Here is a 23,836-nt window from a genome sequence, read left to right as displayed (position 1 = left end):
CTGGTTGGAATTTTTAAAAACCGATACTGGGCTCGTAGGAAATGGTGTATTTCCGGAGGGGGGGAGAGATTGATTTAGAGTTTAAACTGAAGGTGCTCCAGCTTTAAAAAAAAAATTCCTGGGTCCAGCCTGCTAGAGAAAACCGAACCTAATTTGAGCTCTCTTAACCCAGCTTCAGAGCACACAGTTCCAGAGATACCGAGTTTCAGAGACCAGGCTTTTAGTTAGTCTTTTAATTCATTTATTATTATTTTCTTAGGATAGATTTTGGGAGAAAAAAAATGTCACTGGTTCAAAGATTAACAACTTGCTGTTAGATCAGCAGGACAGAAATGTATAGCATACTTACCTAACCTTCATATATTCATAACAGAACCACCAGTAGAGTTTGGTGCTTATAAAATATGGACTTTTCTGACGTCTCCTAGAATCATCATTCTCCCACTAGGTGACATTTATTGAAGCTGCGATGTGAGTCCTTCTTTTCTGATAGTGCTTCTTTTCTTTTCTACATTGCTTCCTGGTTTTTCATGCCTTTCTATTCTTTTTTCCCAGTTTTACATTCATAGATCTCTGTGTAAGAGCTGCAGAAAATGATCAACTTCCAGGTAAGGTATCCATTTATTCATCATTTAAATCTCTCAAAAATCCATATAAAAAGGAAACGTATAGACAGGGAAAATGTGGATTGAATAGATCAAGTCCAAAAGGAAATTTAGAAAATTGATAAGTTGATATCCAGGTCACAGGGTCTGCACATAGTTGGAATAAATTTGAGCTGCATATGTGTACCTTTCTTTCTAGCAATCATAGAAAATTGATAGCCAACCAGCGAAAGTATCGGTATTATCTGTGAGGATGAAGCAAAATAATTCCTCAGATGAGTGAAGATATTCCTGATTCAATTCTGTGAAAAAAAAAATCTTATAATGGGTTTTCATAGAGATAGTGCTAGAAATAACATTCACAGCAACAACCCTGTGATAAATATAACACATTTCCTATGACTTTCTTAAAGTGGTTCCCAGAGTAAGGAGAGAACAGAGTGCCAATAAGCAGCACTATATGAACTCAATTTGTAAGTTCAGGTACATAGCCTTTCTAATATTCTTCTGGAACCATAAGTAAACCTTGTACCTTTTTCCAGAGTCTCCTGGTATTCTTGAGCATTTTCTCTTCTGTGTGAATTTTAGAATCAGTTGTCAGGCTCTATAATGGAGTATATTATGTGTTTTAATTGTGATTGCAGTATACTTTTACATTGATTTGTAGAGAATTCATAACTTTTCAATAATGTATTCTCCGTTCAATTTTTCTTATAGGTCCTTCTTTACATTTTTATAGGTTTATTATTATAATTCTTGTACTTTCTTGTAATGTTTATTCTTACATACGGTTTAGGTTGCTGTTGAGAATGGGATGGATCTTTTTCCATTATATTTTCTAATTGGCTATTTTGGTGTATTGGAAAATAGGCATTTATCTATTTGACTTTATGTCAATTACAGGACTCTTATTAAGTCCAAGAATTTTTAAATTGGTTCTTAGATTTTTTTTAGGTTGACAGTCATATACTTTTCAAATGGAGCATTGTTCCTTACTGCTCAAGGTGTATGTCTTCAGTTTTTTTTCTTGTCTTATTGCAATAGATAGGACTTCTAGGAACTATAATTTTCAATGTAATTACTAGCCAATATCTTTTTTGTTCCAATTTTAATGGGAATGGTTCCAGTGTTTCATTATTTTCTCTTGTATTTTGGTAGATGGTTGGGTGTTTTTTTTTGTTTGTTTTGTTTTTTGTTGTTTTTAATCAAGTTAAATTTTTTTAGCTTGTTAAGATTGTTTTCATAAATTGGAAACTTTTTTCCATATATGTTTTTAAGAATACCTGTTGATAATATATTTTGTCTTCTTTAATACAGCAATTTAAAGAATTTCTAGTACATTTCTTAATACTGAAATACCTATGCGTTCATGGGACAAACCCTAGCTAGTCTCCTAACTTTTTAAAGGGCCAGATAGTAAATATTTTAGGCTTGAAGGCCATACAGCCTCTGTGGCAACTACTCAACTCTGACTTTGCAGCTGAAGTAAATGAATGGGTATAAATGTTCCAGTAACATTTTATTTACAAAAACAGCAGGCCAGTGTATGGGTTGTAGTTTGCTGACTCCTGTTCTCTATGGTCTTAACTATCTCTTTGTGATAGACATGTAACTACATGTCTTTTTAATTTCAGCTTAAGTTAGTTAAAGAAGATTTTGGCTGTATGGTTGAGAGGATGTATTTTATCATGTAAAAAAGAGTCCTTATTTTCTATTTTATTATGGTCACATGAGTCTGACGTGTTAACCTTATAGCCCTTCTAAGTTATATATTTACTTTGTTGGTCTATTAGATTGTAAGATCTCTGAGACCAGTAATACTTTTATTCTTTTTTGTATCACTAGTACAGTGTCTGGTAGGTCCTTATTAAACATTTTATGAGTGAATTAAGGAAGGACATAGAAACATATTTTAAATAATTTTATTGAGACATAATTCAAATATTACAGATTGACCCATTTAAAGTATATACAACTTTGTGGTTTTTAGTCTATTCATTAAAACCATCTCCACTATCTAACTTTAGAATATTTTCATTACCTCAAAAGAAACCCCGTTTTAGCAGTCATTCCCTGTTCCTCCCATCTCCCAGCCCTAATTTGTTTTCTGTTTCTATGGATTTGCCTTTTCTGAACATTTAATGTAATTAGGACAGTACAATATGTGATTTTTTTGGACTAGCTTCTTTTACCTCACACAGTGTTTTCAAGGGTCATCAATGTTACATGTATGCCAAGCAATATTGCGTTATATGGATATATCTCATTTTGTTTATCCATCTGTGCATCAGCTGATGGATACTCATATTGTTTTCACTTTGCTGAATACTTCTCTGTGAACATTTGTGTATAGGTTTTTATGTGGGCATATATTTTCAGTTTTCTTGAGTATATACTTAGGAAAGCTACCAAACTCATTCTATGTGGCCAATATTACCTTGATCCCCAAACCAGGCAAAGACCCCATCAAAAAGGAGAATTACAGACCGATTTCCCTAATGAATCTGCACACCAAAATTCTCAACAAGATCCTGGCTAATAGAATCCAACAGTACATTAAAAGGATTATCCATCATGACCAAGTGGGATTCATCCCTGGGATGCAAGGGTGGTTCAACATTCGCAAATCTATCAGTGTCTTAGATTTTATCCAGAAAGAAAAATTCAAAAATCATATGATTCAATTGATGCAGAAAAAGCATTTGACAAAATACAGCATCCTTTCCTGATTAAAACCCTTCAGAGTGTAGGGATAGAGGGTACCTTCCTCAATCTCATAAAAACCATCTATGAAAAGCCTACAGCAAGTATCATTCTCAATGGGGAAAAGCTGGAAGCCTTTCCCTTAAGATCAGGAGCACGACAAGGATGCCCACTCTCGCCACTATTATTCAACATAGTACTAGAAGTCCTTGCAACAGCGATCAGACAACAAAAAGGGATCAAAGGTATCCAAATCGGCAAAGAAGAAGTCAAACTGTCTCTCTTCGCAGATGACATGATACTCTATATGGAAAACCCAAAAGAATCCACTCCCGAACTACTAGAAGTTATAGAGCAATTCAGTAATGTGGCGGGATACAAAATCAGTGCTCAGAAATCAGTTGCATTTCTATACACGAATAATGAGACTGAAGAAAGAGAAATTAGGGAATCCATCCCATTTACAATAGCACCAAAAACCATACGTTATCTTGGAATTAACTTAACCAGAGACGTAAAGGTCCTATATTCTAGAAACTACAAATCACTCTTGAAAGACATTGAAAAAGACACAAAAAGATGGAAAAATGTTCCATGCTCATGGATCGGAAGAATTAACATAGTTAAAATGAGTATATAGTTAGGAAGAATTGCTGGGTCATATGATAACTCAATGTTTTACATTTCGAGGAACTATAAAGCTGTTTTCCATAGTGTTGCACTATTTTACAACCCCACTAGCAATATATGAGAGTTCCAGTTTATCCACATCCTTGTCACTGCTTGTCATTGTCTGTCTTTGAGTTTAACCATCCTAGTGGGTGTGAAGTGATACCTCATTTGGTTTTGATTTGTATTTACTAATGATGTTGAGCATATGCTTATGGACCATGTGTGTCTTTGGAGAAAGTCTGTTCAAATCTGTTGCCCATTTTTAAGTTGGGTTATCTTTTTATTGTTGTGTTGTAAGAGTTCTTTTCATATTCTAGATACAAGTCTCTTATCAAGATATATGATTTGCACATATTTTATCCTATTCTGTAGGTTGTCTTTTCATTTTCTTGATGGTGTCCTTTGAAGCACAAAGTTTAAATTTTGACGATTTCCTTTTTACCTCTTTTTTTCTTTGGTCACTTATATTTCCTGTCATATCTAAGAAACCACTACCTAATCCAGAGATTTACTTAGAATTTTATAGTTTTAGCTCTTGCATTTAGGTCTCTGCTCCATTTTTACTTCATTTTCGTGTGTGATATGAGGTGTTTGTGTGTGAAGGGGGTCCAGCTTCATTCTTTTGCATGTGGATATTTAGCTGTCCCAACACCATTTGTTAAAAAGACTATTCTACCCAATTGAACTGTCCTGACATTAGTGAATATTTTTAATGTGATTTCTGTTTCTATCACAAAATATATTTCTGAGTCAAACATACAGTAGTTATCATATATAACTTTCTGCAAATTCAACAATGAATATGATACGATCATAAGAGGCTACCATGATTCTCTTGCAAGTCCCCAAATGATGCACACTTTAGTTTGAAGATGAATGTGCTGTTACAGGGATCAGTGACATTCCAGGATGTGGCTGTGGACTTCACCCCAGAGGAGTGGCAGCTGCTTGACTGTGATCAGAGAACCTTGTATTGGAATGTGATGTTGGAGAACTTTAGAAACCTCATCTCAGTGGGTAAGGACAGTGGGTGGTCACTCTTGAGTGGAACTAAGAAGATACTCCTAGTGCCCTTCCTTTCGGACTTGTGGAGGATGTGGACATTCTGAAGCATTCCTAAGTTTGGCCCTGACTGTTAGCGGTCACTGATTCTTAATCCCCTTTGAGATGGTGCATAAACAGATAGTGTGTTTATGCTTCTACCTCCCAAATGGAGGAGAAGGGTCTTTTCTGTTCTAAAGCCTGTTTGTCATCCTTCCAGGCCCTGAGACTCAAGGAGGCAGACCTGAGTTGTGAGATAGTCGTTTGTCTCTAGCAGTTGGTCTCCAGTTCTGTGTTGTTTCCCATGAACAGGGGGCCCAGTTACCAAAACAAAAGTGATCTTCAAGGCAGAGCAAGGACAAGAGCCGTGGGTGGGGGAGAGAGAGAACCCACGTTGGCGCTATCCAGGTGAGTGAAAGAAAACCAGGCAGGTGGGAGACTTTGGAATTGAGATTCCAGTTGGTCAGTGAGGGACAGGTACCTGTGAGGCAGGTCTTTCAGGAAGCACCTCTTAAAATTAGCCACACACCTTTGGAAGTGACTGGGTACACTTGACATAATGTTGTCAGGTCCCCAGCTGACGCCTTCACTCACTCTGCCTGCATAGCTGCTCTTTCTGTTTGCTCAGCTTTTGTATGGAGGGAGGGCCCTCTCCTGTCTGCCCTGGCTCCCTGCACTGCCTGTTCCATGGAGGTCCTTGCTTTGTTCTCTTAATTCCTAAAATCTTCATTCTTCTTTTTTTCCTCAGCATGAGCACAGATCTTTTTCATACATCTGGTTCTTATAAGGTAGTCAGATCATGTGGATTTGAAGTCTTACTCCACCAGTCACTGTCTAACCTAATTATTTTGTAGCACAATTTTATTTATAAAACAGGGATAATATTAATCCTCACTTCAGATTTCTTTTAAAGATCATGTGAGTTAATATCTGTAAAACCCTTCAAATAGTTGGCATATAGTACGTGTTCAGTGTATGTTGGTTGTTTTTATTCCAGAACTTTTAGTAACATTATGCTCTTTCTAATTATTTCCCCGTTTCAAAAAAAAAAACCTCTTTTCTTATAGCATAATTATTTCCCCTCTTCAAAAAAAACCCTCCTTCTTTTCTTGTAGCGTATACCCCACCTGTGTACCCCACCTCGCTCATCTTTAGTACCACTCCTGACTTGTGGTTTCTACCTTACATTGCATCTCTCTGCCTCCCTTGGTGATACTGGTATCATTTGGAAATTCCCCAACTTCATTTGAGTTGGTTCCTCACTAATCTCCCCCCGCCGTCACTTACTGCTTCCCCACCGTTGCTTCTTGCCTTTGTGTCCACCTTCAGAACTTCTCTCACGGTAACTCCCTCAGAAACTGCATCCTTCTGAGGAAGTAATGTGATTTTCTTTGTGCTCTCTGTGGCATCTGTACATCTCCAGCTTCCCATTCCCATACTTTTCCCCACCTGGCCTTGATCTCTGTTTTCTCGTACTAACCACTATGTAATATTCTTCAACCTTCACCGTTTGTTTACATTGTACTAAAGGATAATGGCTGGCCTGCAGCTTTGCAGTCTCAAATCACTACGGTAAGCAGCTTAGCTTTTTTCTCTCAAGAGTGTCTCCTTAAATATTATGATTCCTTAAATATTATAAATTTAAAATAAAATTTTCTTTTTCCACAGAGCCCATAAAAGACATGTTTCAAATGTTTAAGACTCAAATTAAGTGTATTGTAGATCCGCTGGGACCCCAACTTCTAATGACATAAACCAAGTGAATTTTAACTCCCGATATGATGTCTAGGCTGTTCATGATTCTATATTGCCAATTTTATCCTGTTTTCTGGTTTATCGTAGATGTTCCTGCAAGATGTATCCAAATCATTACACTTTCCTTGTCCGTCTCCTGACAAATACACACAAATTATTTCTTTATAACTTGTATTGTGATATTTAAAAGGCCCTCTTTGATGTGATCCCACTTTGTCCAGAATGGTCCGTCTTTTCCCTACGCTGTGGCAGTCGGGCTCTCTAGTGAACTTTGTACCTGATTTTCTTCTGTGCGTCAGTTCTTTGGATGCTGATGTGCTCTACCTACCTAAGGCCAGCGTGCTAGTAAGTCTGGGTTCAGTCTTCTCCTCTTTCATGGCAACTCCAGCCTAGAGTAATCCCTACCTTCCTGGAACCTCCTTCCTAGCTCTCCTAGGACTCCACCTAAAAACTTGATATATATTCTTTTAGATTTTTTTTTAAACCCTGTGGCTTATAAGGCATGTTTGCTCGTGATAATGCCCTGAAGCGAAAGTCCTGTACCGTTTTTTGTTTTTACAACTTTGCTGAGCACACAATGGATATTTAATGAACATTTCATTAATTCACTGTTGTAAAGTCAGGCATTGTGAGTGTGTTTCTTATTCTTTCAATAAGGCTTTTTTATGTTTCCTGAGAAGGATTCAAAGAAAGCAAAAACAAACAAAAAACAACCTATTATCGTTTTCCAGGTGTGCAAGTTGTAGTTGAAAGGCAAAATACCATATAAAACATTTTAAAGGTCTATAAGTGTGTAATATTTGTTCAATGCACAATAACATTGCTGTTTTGTTCTAGTTAATTGTCAGAATGAATGGTTTCGGGGAGCAGTGGTGACTATCTTGGAAATTCAGAGAAAATGGAGCTTAAAGTTTAAAATATACAAAGATTAGGGGCGCCTGGGTAGCGCAGTGGTTAAGCATCTGCCTTCGGCTCAGGGCGTGATCCCAGCGTTCTGGGTTCGAGCCCCACATCAGGCTCCTCCACTAAGAGCCTGCTTCTTCCTCTCCCACTCCCCCTGCTGTGTTCCCCCTCTTTCGCTGGCTGTCTCTCTCTGTCAAATAAGTAAATAAAATCTTAAAAAAAAATAAAATAAAATATACAAAGATTAGAGGAATCTTTTTTTGAGATTATGGAACAATGATCCTCCCTAAAGAATATCTAAGGACTAGATAGGATGAGAGGGGATGAGCTAGGACATGTTAAGGTGGGGAAGGAACATAAGCAAAATACTGTAGTTATTTAAAGTCTAGAATTCTTGGAACAGAAGGTATTTGTTCAGGACGAGAAGAATGCATGCTTAGATACCGTGAGTGAATTCATTATAATGTGTAGTTTTGTTCACCAGGCTGAGTGCCTTGGATTTTTCAGTTGGTTAAGGGAACTAAGCTAGTTGAGGGAACACAGGATGCTGCTTCGCATTTGTTGAAGTAGAGAGGAAAGAAGACAGGAACCCCAATCCCCATAAAGAAATGTGCACCAATGGCTATAGCCCACTACTCGGGGCAGTCCCACAGAGAAGAATGAGGCATGAAGCAAGAAGATGGGGTGTTGTACTAACATTCCACAAGGTGGGAAACTCGGGAGTGGGGAATATAACCTCTTCTCCCTATTTTTTTTTAAGTTTATTTATTTAAACAATCTCTGCACCCAGTGTGGGGTTCGAACTCATGACCTTGAGATCAAGAGCCTCATGCTCCTCTGATGGAACCAGCTAGGTGCCCCCCCTTTTAATGGAGAAATGGATTGGAGATTTTTAGGTTTTTTTTTTTTTATTTCTAATGATTTTTTATTATATTATGTTAGTCACCATACAGTACATCCCGGTTTCCAATGTAAGGCTCGATGATTCATTAGTTGTGTATAACACCCAGTGCACCATGCAATACGTGCCCTCCTTACTACCCATCACCAGCCTATCCCATTCCTCTACCCCCCTCCCCTCTGAGACCCTCAGTTTGTTTCTCATAGTCCATAGTCTCTCATGTTTCATTCCCCCTTCTGATTACCCCCCCTTTCTTTATCCCTTTCTTCCCCTACTGATCATCCTAGTTCTTATGTTCCATAGATGAGAGAAATCATATGATAGTTGTCTTTCTCTCCTTGACTTATTTCACTTAACATTATCTCCTCCAGTGCCGTCCATGTTGTAGCAAATGTTGAGAACTCGTTCTTTCTGATAGCTGAGTAATATTCCATTGTATTTATGGACCACAACTTTTTTTTTTATTTTAATGATTTTTTATTATATTATGTTAGTCACCATACAGTACATCCCCGGTTTCCGATGTAAGGCTCGATGATTCATTAGTTGTGTATAACACCCAGTGCACCATACAATACGTGCCCTCCTTACTACCCATCACCGGCCTGTCCCATTCCCCCACCCCCTCCCCTCTAAGACCTTCAGTTTGTTTCTCAGAGTCCATAGTCTCTCATGTTTCATTCCCCCTTCTGATTACCCCCCCTTTCTTTATCTCTTTCTTCCCCTACTGATCATCCTAGTTCTATGTTCCATAGATGAGAGAAATCATATGATAGTTGTCTTTCTCTGCTTGACTTATTTCACTTAGCATTATCTCCTCCAGTGCCGTCCATGTTGTAGCAAATGTTGAGAACTCGTTCTTTCTGATAGCTGAGTAATATTCCATTGTATATATGGACCACAACTTCTTAATCCAGTCATCTGTTGAAGGGCATCTCGGCTCCTTCCACGATTTAGCTATTGTGGACATTGCTGCTATGAACATTGGGGTGCATATGGCCCTTCTCTTCACTACGTCTGTATCTTTGGGGTAAATACCCAGTAGTGCAATGGCTGGATCATAGGGTAGCTCACTTTTTAACTTTTTATGGGACCTCCACACTGTTTTCCAGAGTGGCTGTACCAACTTGCATTCCCACCAACAATGTAGGAGGGATCCCCTTTCTCCACATCCTCTCCAACAATTGTTGTTTCTTGCCTTGTCTATTTTTGCCATTCTAACTGGCGTAAGGTGGTATCTCAGTGTGGTTTTGATTTGAATTTCCTTGATGGCTAATGATTTTGAACATTTTTTCATGTGTCTGTTGGCCATTTGTATGTGTTCATTGGAAAAGTGTTCATATCTTCTGCCCATTTTTTGATTTGTTTATTTGTTTCTCGTGTATTGAGTTTGAGAAGTTCTTTGTAGATCTTGGATACCAGTCCTTTATCTGTAGTGTCATTTGCAAATATCTTCTCCCATTCCGTGGGCTGCCTCTTAGTTTTTCTGACTGTTTCCTTGTCTGTGCAGAAACTTTTAATCTGAAGTCCCATAAATTCATTTTATCTTTTGTTTCTCTTGCCTTTGGGGATGTGGAGATTTTTAGGGTTTTGAGGATAGGAATGAAAAAATGTGACTTCAGGATAAAAAAAAGTGACTTCAGCTTTCTGGGGACTAGTTCATTGGTACTTGTACATGTAAAAACAGTACTTGTCAGATATAAATATGACAAATGGTCATCTGTAGAGCCCCCCCTCCAAAAAAAAAGAAACACAGCCAGAAGAAAAGCATTAGAAGCAGACAGAATCTGTGCCTGGGCTTACAAGTACATGGGAGAATGAATCCCAGCTGTTGTAGAGTTGGAGCTCAGTCTGTAGGCATGGCTCACCTGTGATATGGATGGAGTTCAAGGGCTGGAAATATAAGAATGTTCCTGGAGGTAGCTGCCATTGTGCCAGGTAGTTAAGAGGAAAAAGAGTTGTGAATGAGGGAAATGTGGAGCTGTCCCACCAGGGTAATCTAGGACAGGAGTAGTGAGGTTTCTAGATCTGCCACCTCCAGATCTAGGTTTTCCTCTGCTATCTCCCCTTAGCTCCCTAGTCTCTTGTTCCTCAGGTCCCTTCATCCATTGGTCAGATCTCCACAGTGGGCTCTCTTCATGTGAGATAAGCAGGCCTTGATGTCTGTACTCTATGCACTGTAACCTGTGCCTCTTTCACGATCTTTCCATAGGTCACAAGTGAAGCCATCTGTTCTCATTATTGTCATTTATCTGCTCCCATTTCCTCTTCAGCAGTTTTATTCTTAAAGCTCAGGAACAAAGCAAATACAGGATTTGTTGCAGAATTAGATACTAGATTTGAAATAATGTTTCATTCTATAACTGTTATGGAAAAAATTAACTAGGCATGTTTTATTGTACTCCTTTTTAGAAGCAGATTGCCTACTTGTTGATGAATCAGAGAAGCACCAGGAAAGCAAAGACAATTTTTTGAATTCAGTTTTGTTCACATTCAATAAAATTCTGACTATGGAGAGACTCCATGGTTATAACATGAGCACAAGTCTTAATTCTACAAGAAAAAAATCATATAAATATAAATCATATGGGAAGAGATTGCAACCTACTTTAGACTTACTTAATTATAATAGATGTTATACTGGAGAAAACTCATATGAATGCACTGAATGTGGGAAAGCCTTCAAAAAGAAGTTTCATTTCATTAGACATGAAAAAAGTCATACAAGAAAAAAACCCTTTGAATGCAATGACTGTGGGAAAGCCTATAGCAGGAAGGCTCACCTTGCAACTCATCAGAAAATCCATAATGGAGAGAGACCCTTTGTGTGCAATGACTGTGGGAAAGCGTTTATGCATAAAGCACAACTGGTGGTCCACCAGAGACTCCACACTGGAGAGAAGCCTTACGAATGCCATCAGTGTGGGAAGTCATTCACCTGGAACTCCTCCTTTACCCAACATGTGAAATCGCACACACTTGAGAACTCGTTTGAATGTAAGGAATGTGGGAAAACCTTCAGGTATAGCTCATCCCTTTATAAACATTCTAGATTTCATACAGGAGAGAAACCCTACCGATGTATTGTATGTGGCAAAGCCTTTGGTAACACGTCTGTGCTTGTTACACATCAAAGAATTCATACAGGAGAGAAACCATATGGGTGTATCGAATGTGGCAAAGCCTTCGTCAAGAAGTCACATCTGCTCAGACATCAGATAACTCATACAGGAGAGAAGCCCTATGAATGTAATAGGTGTGGGAAAGCATTTTCCCAGAAGTCAAATCTTATCGTCCATCAGAAAATTCATACATAATATTCACGTTGTGAATATGACAAAGGCTTAAATATTAGATAAATCTTACTAAACAAAATTCAGAGTGAGAAATCCACCATTTTGAATGTATTTGGAAGAGTAGATTCCCGTAAAAAAGAATCCATGCCAATCATATTCTGGAAGTGATAAAAAAGTTTTTACAGAAAATGTCACAGAAAACATTGATTTATAAATAATAGAGCATAGAGCTTAGAAAGTAAGCATAAATTAATCAAGGAATCAGTGAAAACTATACTTATTAGCTCTGGTTTTTATTTTTATAACTATAGAATTACACAAGTGTGAGTATAAAATATGCTTATGTATTACATTAAATTGTATCAAGAGTGAAGTACATGTCATTTTTTTCTTCCAATCCTAACGAAATGCAAGTGAAAAAATGTTTAATATGAAATATGAATTTCAGTAATATTTTTATCCATTTGCTGGCACTTTTAATGGGCAAGGTGGGGTTATTGATCTGTCTCCTCTAGTTATAAAGCTTGTTACAAAAACAGTTTCCTATGTATGTAAACAGCAAAACAACCAATTTAAGACACCATTTGAGAGGGAAAAGCAGTTGTATTCTGTATTACAATAAGTATTCAGTTGAGAAGAATAAGTATTTAAGTAAGTTTGTAAATAAAACATTGGCACTTCAAATATTCCTGTTCTTTTTCATCGGCGTATCTACATAAGATGTGAGTGTAGCTCAAGTAGTGACTATCGGGTACCATCTGTATTTGATTTTAATAAGTAGGGTGTCATGATACTTTGCAACTTTTGGGGAGTGAGTTTTTGTGTCTGTTTTTGTTTTCTTGTGAGAAATCGATACAAGTTTAGCTCTTAGGGAGCTAAGTGGAATTGTCTTTGTGACAGCGTAGGCAGCATTAATCAAGTTGAAAAGAGCCAGTTTCTCTGCTTAGCAACTTCCCTCTGGAATGTGACATTATGTAAGTTACACATATTCCCTTAAAAGGACAAACCACCCATTATTTAAGCTTGAGTTTTTATTGCTGTCCACAGTATTCCTTGATAATGTCAAAAACCTTTATGCCTTCTTGAGTGGTGACAAAACAACCCGAACCTAAATTTGGATAGCATGCCTTTTCAAGTTTAAGCTGAGTTACGACTCTGTTGTGTTGTTTTTCTTCCATTAGCCATTTTTTGAAGAGTAATGTTGAGTAATCATTATAAATGAATGATAGTACTTTTTTGAACAAGCATACTAGAACTTAAGGAACTAAATTAAATCTTGTCTATTGACAAAAATTCTTTGATTGACCAAACTTTAATCAGGCTCCCAAACCTTCTCCTAGGTCTTCTCTTCTGTGTACTTCCTTGTAGAATCTAGTTTTAGCAAGAATCTCACTAAGTCGGTTTAACCAGAATTCCCTACCCTTGATGTCTGATCGGGTTCCTCACCCTCCATCAGGTGAGGTGTGATCACCCTGGCCTTTCTTCAGCAAGACTCCTGTTAGGTCAAGGGGCTGCCTTCAGCTAGGCCAGGATCTCAGCGTCCTGGGATTGAGCCCCATATCAGGCTCCCTGCTCAAAGGGGAGTCTGCTTCTCCCTCTCCCTCTGCCCCTCTCCCTGCTCATACTCATGCGTGCTCTCTCTCTCTCTCCCTCCTTCCCTTGCACGTGCATGTTCTCTCTCCAATAAATTAAATAAATAAATAAACTTAAAAAAAGAAAGGATTCCTTTTAGGTCAATTTAGCCAGAACACTCCTTACCTCTGTCGTTTTCTATTAGTAATTTTCCATCCATTGACCACCACTCCTCCCCTCCCCCCTCCTTTGCTATAAATTCCCACTTGACCATGCTGTATTCACAGTTGAGCCCATTCTCTATCTGACTAGAAATTCCATTACGGTGGTTCTTCTACCTATTGCGATGGTCCTGAATAAAGTACCTTGCCATCTTTAACAAGTGTCCTTGAATATCTTCTTTCAACACTCCCCAGGTATTTCAGGAGGCTACATGTTGGTTTCACTCTTGGAGTTCCAGAAATTTCTGGAACCTCTTTCTTTTGGAGTTGTCTTCAGAATTAGTTTGACAGCCACGCAGGAAATTCTTTAGGTATTTATAGTCACAGGACTTGCCTTTTTCTCAGCTCAACCGTTTTCTCATTTCCTACATAAAATCCTCATTTTGTCCTATTTAGTTCTGCCATTCCATCCTATCTCCCTTTCCCAAGCCTGTGCCTCTCATCTGAGAAACTCCAAACTACTTAAGTCTACAGGAAGAGAGGGAGCAGGGGGCTCTACTGTTGCCAGTATGATGTGAGCCCCTTGAAAGAGCAGCTGTGTAGGTCGAGGTGGCAAGAAGTGTGCAATGGTCTGCTCTGCAAATAACGGAATAAAATAAGGGAGTTTTGATTGTAATAGATCAGCATGTAATCTGGGTTTCATGAATTATTTTGCTCCCTCCTTTACGTGGAAGTAGGAATACAGTAGAAGATAAAATTATTTCCAGTATTGGGCAAATATAAACTCCCTCCTAGGGAGCTTTTGTCACTGACCCATTGTCTTGGGCTGTACAAGATTTTGGCAAGAAGAAAAACAAAACTATGCTTGGATCTATCCAAACATCTTGGATTCCCAGAACTCCCTAGTCTGTTTGTGCTCTGTGGCCGAAACAGAGCATTTAGGTGAGAAATTCCTTGATTTTTCCCACCTCTAAGAGTTTGTCATACCTTGATATTTTCTTTTTTTCACTCTATAGAGAGATCATTCAAAAATGCCTTCTCTCTCTTTTATTTATACATGGATGGTGGATTGGCATTTCCCCCCCCAATGAAACGGTTCATTTTTCCGATTATATCATATATGCTAATTTTTAAGACTCAAATACAGAAAATGTAATGAAGAGAAGAAAACAAAAAGTGGAAAAGGGAAGTCTGAGTTTAGGAGTCCTCATGTTCTAGAAAAAGGGAAAATGTTTAGGCCATCTAAGATGTAAAAAAATGTAAGGATAACTAGAAAACATAGAAATAAAATATCGGAAGAGAGGAATAAGGAAAACTTAATAAATCTAACAGCGATCAGGAAAGATGAAAGGTGCAGAAAAAAAAGGTAAATAGTAAACAAAAAAGGCATAAATAAATAATAGCCTATCAATAAACATTAACTGCAAATGGGTTAAATTCACCCGTGATGAAAAATAATTTCCATTATAATTTTTCCAGAAGCACTTTAATCTTTTATTTTATTTTTTTATTTGGAAGGGGAGGTGCAGCGGGAGAGGAAGAATCTTAAGCAGGCTCCATGGCCAGTGCAGAGCCTGATGCAGGGCTGATCTCACAACACTTGAGTGGAAATCAAGAGTTGAATGCTTACCTGACTGAGCCACCCAGGCACCCCATTCTTTTAATACTTTCCTTTGCAAACTAAAAATAACTAATTTTCAGTGAGCTAGAGCATACCACTGGACACTTCTTGCCACCTTGACCCACTCAGTTGCCCTTCACTCGCAACAGCACTCTACCCACTTCTCGTCTTTTTTAAAAAAAAATTATTGTCAGAGAGAGACAGCACAAGCGGGGGTGGGGGGGTGGGGGAGGGGAGAGCGGGGAGTGGCAGGCACGGAGAAGCAGGCTCCTTGCTGAGCAAGGAGCCGGATGTGGGACTAGATCCCAGGACACTGGGATCATGATCTGAGCCAAAGGCAGACCCTCAAATGACTGAGCCACCCAGGTGTTCCTCACTTCTTGTTGTCTTAAATACACTTTGGAGTTTCTCCGATGAGGGACAGGAGCTGGGAGAAGAGTTTCAGCACCAGTATTGATGCTTTCTGTACCATATTCAAAGTTATTTAAATTGCTTCATTTCTTTGCATGTTATTGATTTAATATGCAATTAGGTTCACTTTCTTCTGCTTGCATTTAATGTTAGGGTTTTGTTTTTTCTCTTTTAATTTACTTTTGACTTTAGGTAATAGAATTTTCAAACATACACATAAATAGAGAGAATAGTATAATGAATTCCCATCCATGTACCTACTTCCTACTTCAACAATCAGCGATTCAAGGAAAATCTTGTTTCTTTATATTTGTTCTCAGTTTTTTTCTGTTATTTCTTTTCAGATTTTTATTTAAGTTTTAGTTAGTTAAGGTGGTCTTATAAGTGACCTGTTGCCACCTTTACCGTGAGCTCAGAGTGGGACGGGTCTGCTGTGGCGCACGGTGGCTGTTACCCTGGGGCCAGGGAAGGAGGAGGAGAATGTTGCAGCGACCCTCTGGTGACACCCACGGCCTGCCCCGCAGCCCCTCGGTGTGGTTCCAAGGGAGGGAGGTGGTCCTGGGCCAGCTGACTCCTGTTTCCTTCCACCTGTAGGTGTGAAGAAATGGCGGCACTATGAGCTCATCTGGATGGCGTACGACATCACTGGTGAGAGCCCGGCTAGTGTGCCCGTGGTGGTGCTTGTTGTCATGGCCGTTAAGCCCCAGGAACCACTACTCTGGACCCCACCTACTACAAGTTGTGGAAGCACCAGGCCCTGGGCAGGCAAGCCTGATAGAGGTACAAGGCGGTGGCGGATAGGGAGGCAGGGCTGCACCTGCACAATGTGGTCACCGTGCAGAGCGCCATGTTCATGTCCGCTGCCCGGCAATGAGACTCGGCTCACCAGCCAGGTCGACTGCCCCAGGCCAGAAAAGCAGCATGGGTGAGAGTCCCAGCCTCGGAGCCCTGAATGCATTTCCTTACTCATTGAGGACAGCACTGGGCTCAGGGAAGGGGCAGGAGAGGAGCACAACACACTGGGGGATTCCTGCACCCTGAGTCCTACAGAGTCTAGCCCCAGAAGGCCCAGAGTGAACATCAGTGGGCACATGAGTGGCAGGGGTCACAAGGGCAGCGGGGACCTGCATCTCTACCAGTTAGGATTCCACTGAAGGAACCTGGGGCTCTGGGTCCTGTTCTCCTTCACTGATACCCCATCCACAGGATAATGGGGACCTGAGCCTCTCTTGGGGGCTTGAGCATCTGGCACGGCCCTTGCAAAAGTGCCTTTGAGCATACGGGGTCCCCTATGCAAGATAATGAAGAGGGGTCATTCACTCATTGGCTGCCTTTCCCTGCACACCTGTGCCCCCACCACCTCCGGGGCATCATCTCTTCTCCAGGCCACACTCTACAGGGCAGCCTCCCAGTCCACAAGTGCCCAGCCTAGGCTGGAGTTGGTGTGGCTGCCTCCCCTCCCCCACAGCTTGAGTCTCCAGCTGCAGACGGGCAAGCTGGAAGCACCTCTGATGGCCTTCTGAGAGATTGCCTTGTTTTGTGCCAGTTTCCAAACTGTTCCTGCGAACGGGGCAAGCTCCGGTGGTTCCGTGCATAAGTTCCATTTGTGTTGGTTAGCCTGAGACTGTTTATCTCCATGTGGTGGGAGAACCCTGATTCTTGCACCTGGGGGGAAGGGGGATGACCCTCCTCGCCTTAGAGACTGAGCTCTGAGTGACGGCAATGTTCCATCCCAAAAGGTTTCAGCTTGTGGGGCTGCAGAGGCTCCAGGAGCCCAGCCCGGGTTAGAGCCCTCAGGCCGGGGAGTAGCAACCACACTGCTGCCTGGGCTCAGCAGAAAGATGGTGGCACAGGGCTTATGGATAAGACAAACGGTGGGTCGTTCCAGAAAAGATTCTCCAACCAAGGCAGGGCCTTATTTGCTGTCAGCTATGGATTGAAGCCCAATGTGTGCTTTTTGTAAATTGAGGTATTTTGGGAACCAAAAAAAAAAAAAAAAAAAAGGAAAGAGAAAAACTCAATGAAAATCATAAACCGATTAAAGATAACCAGTGGTAATATTCTGAAGTATGATTTCTAGGCTTGGCAGTCACACCGTGTGTATGAACCGATGATTGAAAGCTGTCAGCACCGTGTCTTGGGTTTCAGAATGTTGGCTTTATTTTCAGCTGGCTTGGTTCAAATCCTGGCTCTGGGACCTCCTAGCTGTGTGACCTTAGGCAGGTCACATCCCCTCTCTGAGCCTTTCTCCTCTGTAAAGGGAGGCTGCATGAGGATTCGGTGAGTTAATGTATGTGAAGGGATTAGAGGTGCCTGGCACATAGCAAGCGTGTAATTTCTCCTAGCAATCATTTTATATGTATGTGTGTTTTTTTCTGGGGTTGAGTGGTGAGCCCCTTTCTAGGAAGGTTGCAGTGTGCAGCTGGTGGATTTGGACATTAAGCTGGGGGTCCCCCAGACCATCTCCTCCAGGGAGTGCCCCGTGCTGCTCCAATTCATGTTGGAGATGGGGACTACTCAGGATGGGGCTTGGGCCAGGTGTGTTGGCCCACACAAAGCATTCTGGATGCTCTTACAAGCCAATCCTGATCCTTATCACTCAGGGATGTTTCCTGTCCCCACGGAGGCCTGGGTGTTGTCCAAGTTAAAGCAGCTGGATGGTCCCTGGGCCTGGAAGTGGCCCCTGGAAGATGAGCTCACCAGGAACCCTTCCACCTCCTCCCCTGGCTGCAGCTGTGGCTTTGGGATGGGCTCAGCACCCCTCCACCCCCCACTCCTGGAACAAGAGGCAGGGTCAGCTGGCTGCCTCTAAGAAGGTCTGAAAACTAGGAAGTCACCTGGATGCCAGCGGGACCCGGAGGGCTGGAGAGAGGAAGGGGTTAATGGGGCCTGGTTTTCGGAGGGTTTTCAGAGGTGAGTTTCCGGTTGGAGATAGCCATGGACGGAGGTGATGTCATCCCTGACTTGCTCTGGGACCGTGGGTAATTTAGGCAACTTGTTCGACCCTCAGTTTCCTTGTCTGTAAAATGGGGCTAGTAGGAGGTTCCCCCCCTCTTATAAGACAGTTGTGGCACAGTCTGTGAAGGCTGCTGGCAGAGCCAGGCACACAGTCAGGGCCTCCTTCCGATGATTGTCATTTAGGACGTTTGTAACAAGAAGTGCTGGGTACTTACTGTGATTGTCACCCTGAATCCTTGTAATAAACGGTAGTTGAAATTCCTGATAACACTACTGTATTGCTGTCTGATTCCGCATTGCTTGGGAGTTTTTTGTTTTTGTTTTTGTTTTACAATTTTATTTATTTATTTGAGATAGAGAAAGAGCGTGAGCAGGGGGAGGGACAGAGGGAGAAGGGAGAGAGAGAATCTCATGCAGAGTCCACGCAGGGAGCCTGATGCAGGGCTTCACCCCACGACCCTGAGATTGTGACCTGGGCCAAAATCAAGAGTCGGAAGCTCAACCGACTGAGCCACCCGGGGGCCCCTGGTTGAGAATACGTTTAACCAGAGCTCCACGCCTTTGACTGTGTGATGGAACATCCCGTGCATAGGAAGTGGTCGATGACAGGCAGCCGTAATGGTTCACGATTTTTATTTTCCTGGTGCCACGCGGGGCTGTTTGTACGCGAGGCAGACAACCCAACCCAACATCTGTGATTGAGAGCACCTGCCCCTGGGAGGGTTTCTTCTGGGGCTGATCCTGAAAACCACTACTAGTTTGCATCATCCCTTGCCCCCTTTTAGTGGTCCCCCAGGCCCCGTTCACCCACCTCAGCTGCTCTGGAGGATGGCTGCTGAATCCTGGGGGTACCCCTGGGGTTCTCCAGATCAGATATTGTACCCACAGCTTGGCACATCCCAAATGTCTCCCAAACTTGGGAATGAGTAATCTGGCTCTTCTTGTGGGATGTGGTACTGAATTCGCAGCCAGAAACTGTATTTTTTGGAGGGTGGACCACAGAGGGGAGTCTGGCTTGTAGGCAGTGTTTGGAGGACACCTGGCCTTATGTGCTGCTGGCTTGGGCTGTGCCCTGGGCATCTCCTTGACCCGGCTGTGCCTTTACATGCCACTGTCTCCAGACAGGATTCTTCGACAGTGTTTCCACGGGGAACACGATCCTGGGGGATTTCAGCTTCCAACGTGTGTGTAGTGTGAAGGGTACGTGGCTGGACCAGGCCTGAAACCCGAGATGATGCTGGAGAGAGATGCTAAGCTCTAAGTGTAACTGTGTGGGTGGTTCTGCTTACAAAACCAATATAGAATTATTGTAGAGGGTGGTTCTTATTGCAAAAACAATCCAGATTCATCGTGGAACACAAGCAACACACACAACAAAACACCCCACAGAAATCAACCAAAATGTGAACCAAAACATATATTACAGTGCTTAACAATAACTAAAATAATAGGATTAATGTTTATTGAGCCCTTGCTAGATGCTTTAGATGTTTTATTTCATTTCACTCATTCAGAAAACCGTATTCATGAGAGATTTGAATTCAGGACCTTGAACTCACGAACACATGGTCAGAAGCACCCAAAGGATGTGGTCCCCCATTGATTCTTCCATCTGCCCTCCGTCTACTTTTCCATTCCTTCTTCTCTCCATCCTTATATCTACCCATCTATTCTTTTCTGTCCACCGATCCAGCCAGCCAGCCATCCAGCCATCCTCCCATACATCCTTCCATCCTTCCTCCTGCCTATCTAACCATCCATCCATCCATCCATCCATGCACCCACCCGTTAATTTACCCACCTGTCTGTCCATCAGTGTATACATCATGCATCCATATATCCAAACATCTACTCTTTTATCCTCTGCCCATTCACCCATCCATCCACGTACCCGTGTATGCATCCATCCATTCACCCACCTATTTACTCCTCACCCATCCAACCATCCATCCATCCATCCCATGCAGCTATTTACTGAGCACCGCTGTCTTCCAGGCAACCCTGTATTAAGGATACAACAGGATTCAGTGCCTTTATGGGCCAGACATTCTAGTGCGGAGAAGCAGGTACATGGTCCCATTAATAAGACAGACAGTTTTATTTATTTTTTCTTTTACTTATTTATTGTGGGGAGGGGTGTGGCGGAGAAACAGAGGGAGAGGAAAAGAGTGAATCTTAAGCAGTTCCATGCCCAGCACAAGCCCGACTCAGGGCTCATCTCACGACTCTGAGATCATGACCTGAGGCGAAATCAAGACTCAGATGCTTAACCGATTGAGCCACCCAGGCGCCCCAACAGACAGTTTTATTTATTTTTTAAAAATTTTTTATTATGTTATGTTAGTCACCATACCGTACATCCTTAGTTTTTGATATAGTGTTCCATGATTCATTGATTGTGTATAACACCCAGTGCTCCATGCAATATGTGCCCTTCTTAATACCCATCACTGGCCTATCCCAATCCCCCACGCTGCTCCCCTCTGAAGCCCTCAGTTTCTTTCCCAGAGTCCATAGTCTCTCGTGGTTCATTCCCCCTTCTGTTTACCCCCCCCTTCATTCTTCCCTCCCTTCTCCTACCGATCTCCCTGCTATTTCTTAGGTTCCATAAGTGAGTGAAACCATATGATAATTGTCTTTCTCTGCTTATTTCACTTAGCATAATCTCCTTCAGTCCCGTCCATGTTGCTGCAAATGTGGTGTAATTGTTCTTTCTGATGGCTGAGAAATATTCCCTTGTATCTATGAACCACATCTTCTTAATCCAGTCATCTGTTGAAGGGCATCTCGGTTCTTTTCACAATTTAGCTATCGTGGACAATGCTGCTATGAACACTGGGGTGCGTAAGGCCCTTCTCTTCACTACGTCTGTATCTTTGGGGTAAATACCCAGTAGTGTAATTGCTGGATCATAGGGTAGCTCTATTTTTAACTTTTTAAGGGACCGCCATCCTGTTTTCCAGAGTGGCTGTACCAACTTGCATTCCCACCAACAATGTAGGAGGGATCCCCTTTCTCCACATCCTCTCCAACATTTGTTGTTTCCTGCCTTGTCCATTTTTGCCGTTCTAACTGACGTAAGGTGGTATCTCCATGTATTTCCCTGATGGCTAATGATTTTGAACATGTTTTCATGTGTCTGTTAGCCATTTGTATGTCTTCTTTGGAAAAGTGTCTGTTCATATCTTCTGCCCATTTTTCAATTTATTTGTTTCTTGTGTATTGAGTTTGAGAAGTTCTTTGTAGATCTTGGATACCAGTCTTTTATCTGTAGTGTCATTTGCAAATATCTTCTCCCATTCCGTGGGCTGCCTCTTAGTTTTTGGGACTGTTTCCTTGGCTGTGCAGAAGCTTTTTATCTTGATGAAGTCCCACAAGTTCATTTTTTCTTTTGTTTCTCTTGCCTTTGGAGATGACCTCCACAAGACTTCTAATGGGTTCTTTATTCTCTGCTGCAGCAGATCTGACATTTTTACTTCGTTTAGTGGGGCCATTGCTACCCAAGCTTCTAAGAACTATCCTACAAAGTTCCTTGCTCGATGTTTAATTCTGTGTAACAGGAAAGTTTTCTCATCGTACTGAACTCTCTCACTGCCAGCTTCATGCTCTACCATTCTTGATCCAGCACCCTCAGTATCCAGTCCCATATATGCTCTCCTGGCTCTTGCTTGTACAAGTTGTCCATGTCCTCTGGCAACCTCAGCTCATGGTCCTGGAACTTAGTGGTTTCAGACAACAACTCTTTTATTATATCTCACGTTTTCTGGGTTAGGAATACAGATAGGGCTCAGCCAGGTGGCTCATTAATTCTATAGGTTCCAGAGGTATGTAGCTAGATAATGGGTTGGTCTTGAGGATCTGAGACAGCTTCAGTCATGTGCCTGATGTCTTAACAGTGATGGCTGCGGGCCTACAGTGGCCTCCCCAGCATGGTGTCACTGGGTAGCAGACTTCTTACGTGTATCCCAGGCAGCGTGTTACAAGAGAGCAGAAGCTACAAGGCTTCTTCTGGCTTAGCCTCAGAAGTCTATGATTGTGTCTCTTTTTCTACAGCCTATTGATCAAGTGAGTCACTGAGGCCAGCTCAGATTCAAGGAGAAGAGATAAGGCATCATTTTGTAATGGGAAGAATAGCAAAGCGTTTGCTGCCATCGTTAAGCTACCATACTTCATCAGCAGAGCAGCAGAGCACTTGTTATGTTGTGACTTGATACTTTATTGCTGACCTGTTGGTTGGGTGACATCTGGGGATAAATTTTGTGGGTGGTACATATTGTCTCATAAGCCAGAGGCCCCAGCATCAATTTTAAGCAATTGGGAGCATAGTCATCAATAGGGAGAAGCGATCAGTTCTGCATGCCCCAGGGGCTCAGGGAAACATGAGGATTCAAAGTTCTCCAAGATGATTCCATCTCAATCTCAGGATCCCCCTTTCCATTTAGGGCCTTGACTTTGATATTTCAGAGCCAGGGCTGAGCATTCAGTCTTTGCTTATTTTAAATGAAGTCCTGCACCTGATCTTTCGCTTGTCCTGCCCTCTGTCTGGAGGACATGGAAGTCTTTCTGTGTTGCTATAGTGGCCCAGGAGCTTTCAGATTTTACTTTAGATAGAAGGTCAATTTAAAGCAAGCTTTATTGTCTTTCTGCAGTGCATTGGTGGCTCCCTCATTCCATAGAGCATCAGAACTGATTTCATTGGAACCTCTGGAATTCATGTGAATTAGCACCTCCATCGGCCTCCCCTTCACAGGGGTGCCAGCCTACATCACCTCCAGTGGAACCTCTGGCAGGTGCCCAGCTACAACTGGATGGGGTCAGCAGGGTTCCACTGGGGCCTCAGTGCCAACCAGACAGCAGATGAGTGAGTGCCAGTGACCTGCCAGGATTATTCCTGGCTCCAGATCTCCAGTTGCCTTAGTTTGAGCTCTCCTGGGAAAGGACTCTGAGGCACATATTCATATGCAGGATTTTGTCTTATTTTTTTAGAGGATGGGCAGTTCTCTCTGGAACAATACCTGTTAGGGGTGAGGGAAGCAGGTTTGGGCAAAAGGAGAAGTTGAACTGTCCTCAGCCAACCCTTCAGGGAGCTCTGGAATGGCCATGTTCCAGATTGAGTAATGATGAGCCCTGGGCCTTTGTGCCCCTGTAAGCAGGCTGTCCCCGGCAAGGAGTCATGACCTTGGGCAAGGCAGCTCCCTTTAGCCAAAGGCAATTGCTGGGGAGGACTTGGCTATGGT

The 23,836-nt window shown here is 41.9% G+C and overlaps 1 protein-coding gene across 5 annotated transcripts in view; it reads left to right on the top strand.

The window, feature by feature from the left end:
• The window catches only part of ZNF684 (zinc finger protein 684), a 28,630-nt gene extending 13,202 nt beyond the window's left edge, over window positions 1-15,428 (top strand). For 3 of the 5 annotated variants that reach the window (XM_045771906.2, XM_045771908.2, XM_045771907.2), the window contains exons 2-5: window positions 556-608; window positions 4,871-4,997; window positions 5,334-5,429; window positions 10,993-15,428. In XM_045771906.2, the coding sequence (XP_045627862.1) occupies window positions 594-608; window positions 4,871-4,997; window positions 5,334-5,429; window positions 10,993-11,897 (1,143 nt within the window). In that variant the 5' untranslated portion in view covers window positions 556-593 and the 3' untranslated portion in view covers window positions 11,898-15,428. The remainder of the gene's footprint in view (window positions 1-555; window positions 609-4,870; window positions 4,998-5,333; window positions 5,430-10,992) is intronic. The other 2 variants (XM_087858455.1, XM_087858456.1) reach the window with 2 other exon arrangements.
• Window positions 15,429-23,836: the final 8,408 nt, after the last annotated feature.

The sequence above is a fragment of the Ursus americanus genome, chromosome 33, assembly GCF_024610735.1.
Source record: "Ursus americanus isolate L20-20 chromosome 33, mUrsAme1.1.p, whole genome shotgun sequence".
In the NCBI taxonomy this organism is placed as follows: domain Eukaryota; kingdom Metazoa; phylum Chordata; class Mammalia; order Carnivora; family Ursidae; genus Ursus; species Ursus americanus.
The sequence above is the reverse complement of the archived record's forward strand: the minus strand, read 5'-3'. Positions and strand labels throughout refer to the sequence as shown.